Raw genomic sequence first — 3,418 nt, 5'->3', positions numbered from 1 at the left:
CCCTCTTCTACAGCCACTACAGCATCTGCACCTCCTGTTGCCCTGGAAGAAGAGGAGGGACATTGTCTGAGCTCCCTTTGAAGGACTACTGGGGCTTTGCTCCTATTGGTCACACTGGGAGCGAAGGGCGGGTCAGACACAGGCCTCCTTCCAGCCTGTTCCCTGGAGGCCTCTGGCTCATCCCCATGTCCTCTGAGCTTGGCCTTAAGGTGCAAACCATCATTTTCCCAACCAGTCCTGGAGTCTGGCCAGAGGCGCCTCCCATGTGCATTGCACAGGGGTCTGCAGGGATGGGAGGGGGAGGTGTGCTGGCTCCATGGGGGTTGATAACAGCCGCCAGTGAAGCTCAGGACCAGAATCATCCCTCTCTAACAGCCACACAACTGCAGAGATGTTCTTGGAGCCTCCGGGACTTCCAGCCCTTTAGAAACGTGTGGGCTGCCTCAGTGCCTGGACTTGCTTGCTTCCTATTGACCAGACTCAAGCTGTCCATTTTACCTGCGACTCCTGCCACCCAGAGAGCCTGTTTCAACTTCTCATCTTCCTGTCTGTGACGTAGCATTCTTGAGTATTACCTGCCCAAACACACACACACACACACACACACACACACACACACACACACACACACACAGAGCCTGGGTTTTAAAATCTGTATTCCAGGACCCATCGACCACTAATAGAGTTGAGTTCTACAAGTAAATCAATGCATACGTGCACATGCATTAAAAAGAAGGCTATGAGCAAGGAAACGATTAAAAGGCAGCTATAATAATTCAGAAAAAAAAGAGACAGTGTCAGGTATAGCAGTATCCAGCTATGATCACAGCACTGGGACGCAAAGTTTCTTGACTTTTTGAGATCCTCAGAGAATAAATGAGCAAGCGAACAGGAGAGAAACAGAGACAGAGAAGAGAAAGGCCATAGGATCATTTTACTTGTGGTGAAGAGGAAATAGAAAGATGAAAAAAAGGGCTGGGAGTTTGGCCTAGTAGTAGAGTGCTTGCTTGGCATGCACGAAGATCCAGGTTCAATTCCTTAGCACCATACACATAGAAAAAAGCTGGAAGTGGTGCTGTGGCTCAAGGGTCGAGCTCTAGCCTCCAGAAAAGTCCAAGGACAGTGCCCCACAACTGGAAAAAAAAAAAAGGTGAAGAAAAGGAAATCATTTAGGACCAACCTGAAATGAGAATTTCATAAAAGATATCTCCTACTTTTGCTCCTCTCCTTATTTTATTTTTAGAAATGGAATTATATTCCATATAAACAGAAAATCTTTTCCCCCCACATTACAATTTTTTTTCCACCATGGGACTTGAACCCAGAGCCTGAGCACTGTCCCTGAGCCTGAGTGGTAGGCTCCAGCTCTACCACTTGAGCCACAGCACCACTTCTTACTTTTTCTGTGTATGTGGTACCAAGGAATCGAACCCAGGTCTTCATGCAAGCTAGGCAGGCACTCTACCACTAGGCGGCGCTCGCGGCCCTTCCTTAGAATTTTTGAAGGAACAAATCTGCATGCTTCAATGATGTGTCAGGAAGAAACTTGGGCAGCTTGTTGTTTGTGTTTTGGGACTGGTACTGGAGCCTGAACTCAGGTCTCATGCTCTCATTTGGCTTTTACTCTGAAGGCTGGTGCCCTCCCCCTTAAACCACAGATCCATTTCCAGCTTCTTAGTGGTCAACGGGAGATAAGACCCAGAATTTCCTGCCCTGGCTGGCTTTCAACCAGGATGCTTAGATCTCAGCCTCCTGAGTAGCTAGGCTTACAGGCGTGAGTCACCGGGGCCTGACTATTCCTAATCCTTCCATGTTGTAAAGAGAGATGCGGAGCTCTGTAAAACAGAAAAAGCCACAAAGGAACCCACAGAAAGGGATCACAGGATTAAACTCCTTTCCGTGACTTTCTTCATTCCCTTGACATATTGCAATGCAAACGTATGTCTTAGGAAAACGGGAATGTATCTAAAAACAATCAGGGAGGAAGGGGTGGCGGGGGATATTTCTGAGTCAGGCTGGAGAAATCACGGCAGATCTATTCATTAATTCTAACCCATCATCAGCCATGCAGGTGGATGGGAAGTCCCTCGGCTGAGCTAACTACCTCGATTGGCCATTGTGAGATCAGTTCCCAAGTTAGCGCTCCCCAGAATGCTTCCCAGGGCCAGCAGGCCTTGTCTGCAGCCCTGCGGGCTCGGTCTCACCGCACTGTCCCTGTTCTCCCGTTGGCAGCTGGGATGCCACTCGACACCAACAATCAAACACACGTGACCGAATTCGTCTTTTTAGCCTTTTCCAACCACCCCAGTCTCCAAGGCCTGTTCTTCCTGCTCTTCCTGGCCATGTATCTGACGGCCATTCTGGGCAATGCGGCCATCGTCACAGCCGTCTGGGCCAGCCCCACACTCCATGCCCCCATGTACTTCTTCCTGGGTAACCTGAGCTTCCTGGACCTGTGTTACACGTCGAGCACGATGCCACTGACGCTCGTGAACTTCTTCCGGCAGGAGAAATCCATCTCTTACCAGGGCTGCCTGGCACAGATCTTTTTCTTGGTGACCTGCGCTGGCACGGAATGTGTCCTGCTAGCCGCCATGGCCTATGACCGCTGTGTGGCCATCTGTCACCCTCTGCGGTACCCAGTGCTCCTGAGCACACGCGTGTGCGCGAGCTTGGTGGCTGGCTCGTGGCTGTGTGGGTTGGTGAATTCTGTCACCCACACGGCTCTGATCGCCACCCTCACTCTGTGTGGCCCCAACCACATCAGCCACTTCCTCTGCGACATCCCGCTGCTCCTGAAGCTGTCCTGCTCTGACCCCACCATCAACGAGACTGCGCTCTACGTGGCCAGCGCCACCGTGGGCCTGAGCCCCTGCCTCTTCACCGCGGGCTCCTACGTGCTCATCCTGTCTGCCATCCTCAAGATTCCCTCGACCCGGGGCCGAAGCAAGGCCTTCTCCACCTGCGCCTCCCACCTCACTGTCGTGGTGGTCTTTTACGGAATGGCCAACTTCAACTACGACAGGCCCAGAGAGGGCTACTCCTTGGATGTGGACATCCTGGCCTCCGTGCTCTTCTGTGTGGTGACCCCCATGTTGAACCCCATCATCTATAGCCTGAGGAGCGAAGAAGTCAAGGGCGCTCTGAGGAAGCTTGCTGCGGGCTGTGTGTGTGCGGCGCCTGACGACAGGGACGTCTAGACCACGGAGCTCCCTCTGGATGTACTAGGTGCTCACGAAACCTCCGAGGAGCGGGCAACCCTACTGAGCCTCCATTCCTACACATGGATCCTTCCACGAGCTTCTCTCTCCTCCCTTTTCACATGTTACCTCTTCCACTCTGCAGGTAAAATGCAGCAGCTACTTTCCACTGGTTTTCAGCAGAATCTTCATGGCTCTCTCATCTCCCCACAAGCACA

The 3,418-nt window shown here is 52.0% G+C and overlaps 1 protein-coding gene across 1 annotated transcript; it reads left to right on the top strand.

Annotated features, from left to right (window-relative positions):
* The first annotated feature begins 2,075 nt into the window (after nt 1-2,075).
* LOC150061291 (olfactory receptor 5V1-like) lies at nt 2,076-3,200 on the top strand. The gene has a single exon (XM_090333727.1). The coding sequence runs from the start codon at nt 2,076-2,078 to the stop codon at nt 3,198-3,200; it is 1,125 nt and encodes a 374-aa protein (XP_090189853.1).
* Nucleotides 3,201-3,418: the final 218 nt, after the last annotated feature.

The sequence above is a fragment of the Megascapheus bottae genome, chromosome 6 (genome assembly GCF_031878675.1).
Source record: "Megascapheus bottae isolate mThoBot1 chromosome 6, mThoBot2.hap1, whole genome shotgun sequence".
Classification (NCBI taxonomy): domain Eukaryota; kingdom Metazoa; phylum Chordata; class Mammalia; order Rodentia; family Geomyidae; genus Megascapheus; species Megascapheus bottae.
Note: the sequence above shows the minus strand (reverse complement) of the source record. Positions and strands in the feature narration are given on the sequence as shown.

Coding starts and splice junctions, on each gene's coding strand:
- LOC150061291 (XM_090333727.1), top strand. CDS start 2,076: ATGGGAAGTCCCTCGGCTGAGCTAACTACCTCGATTGGCCATTGTGAG.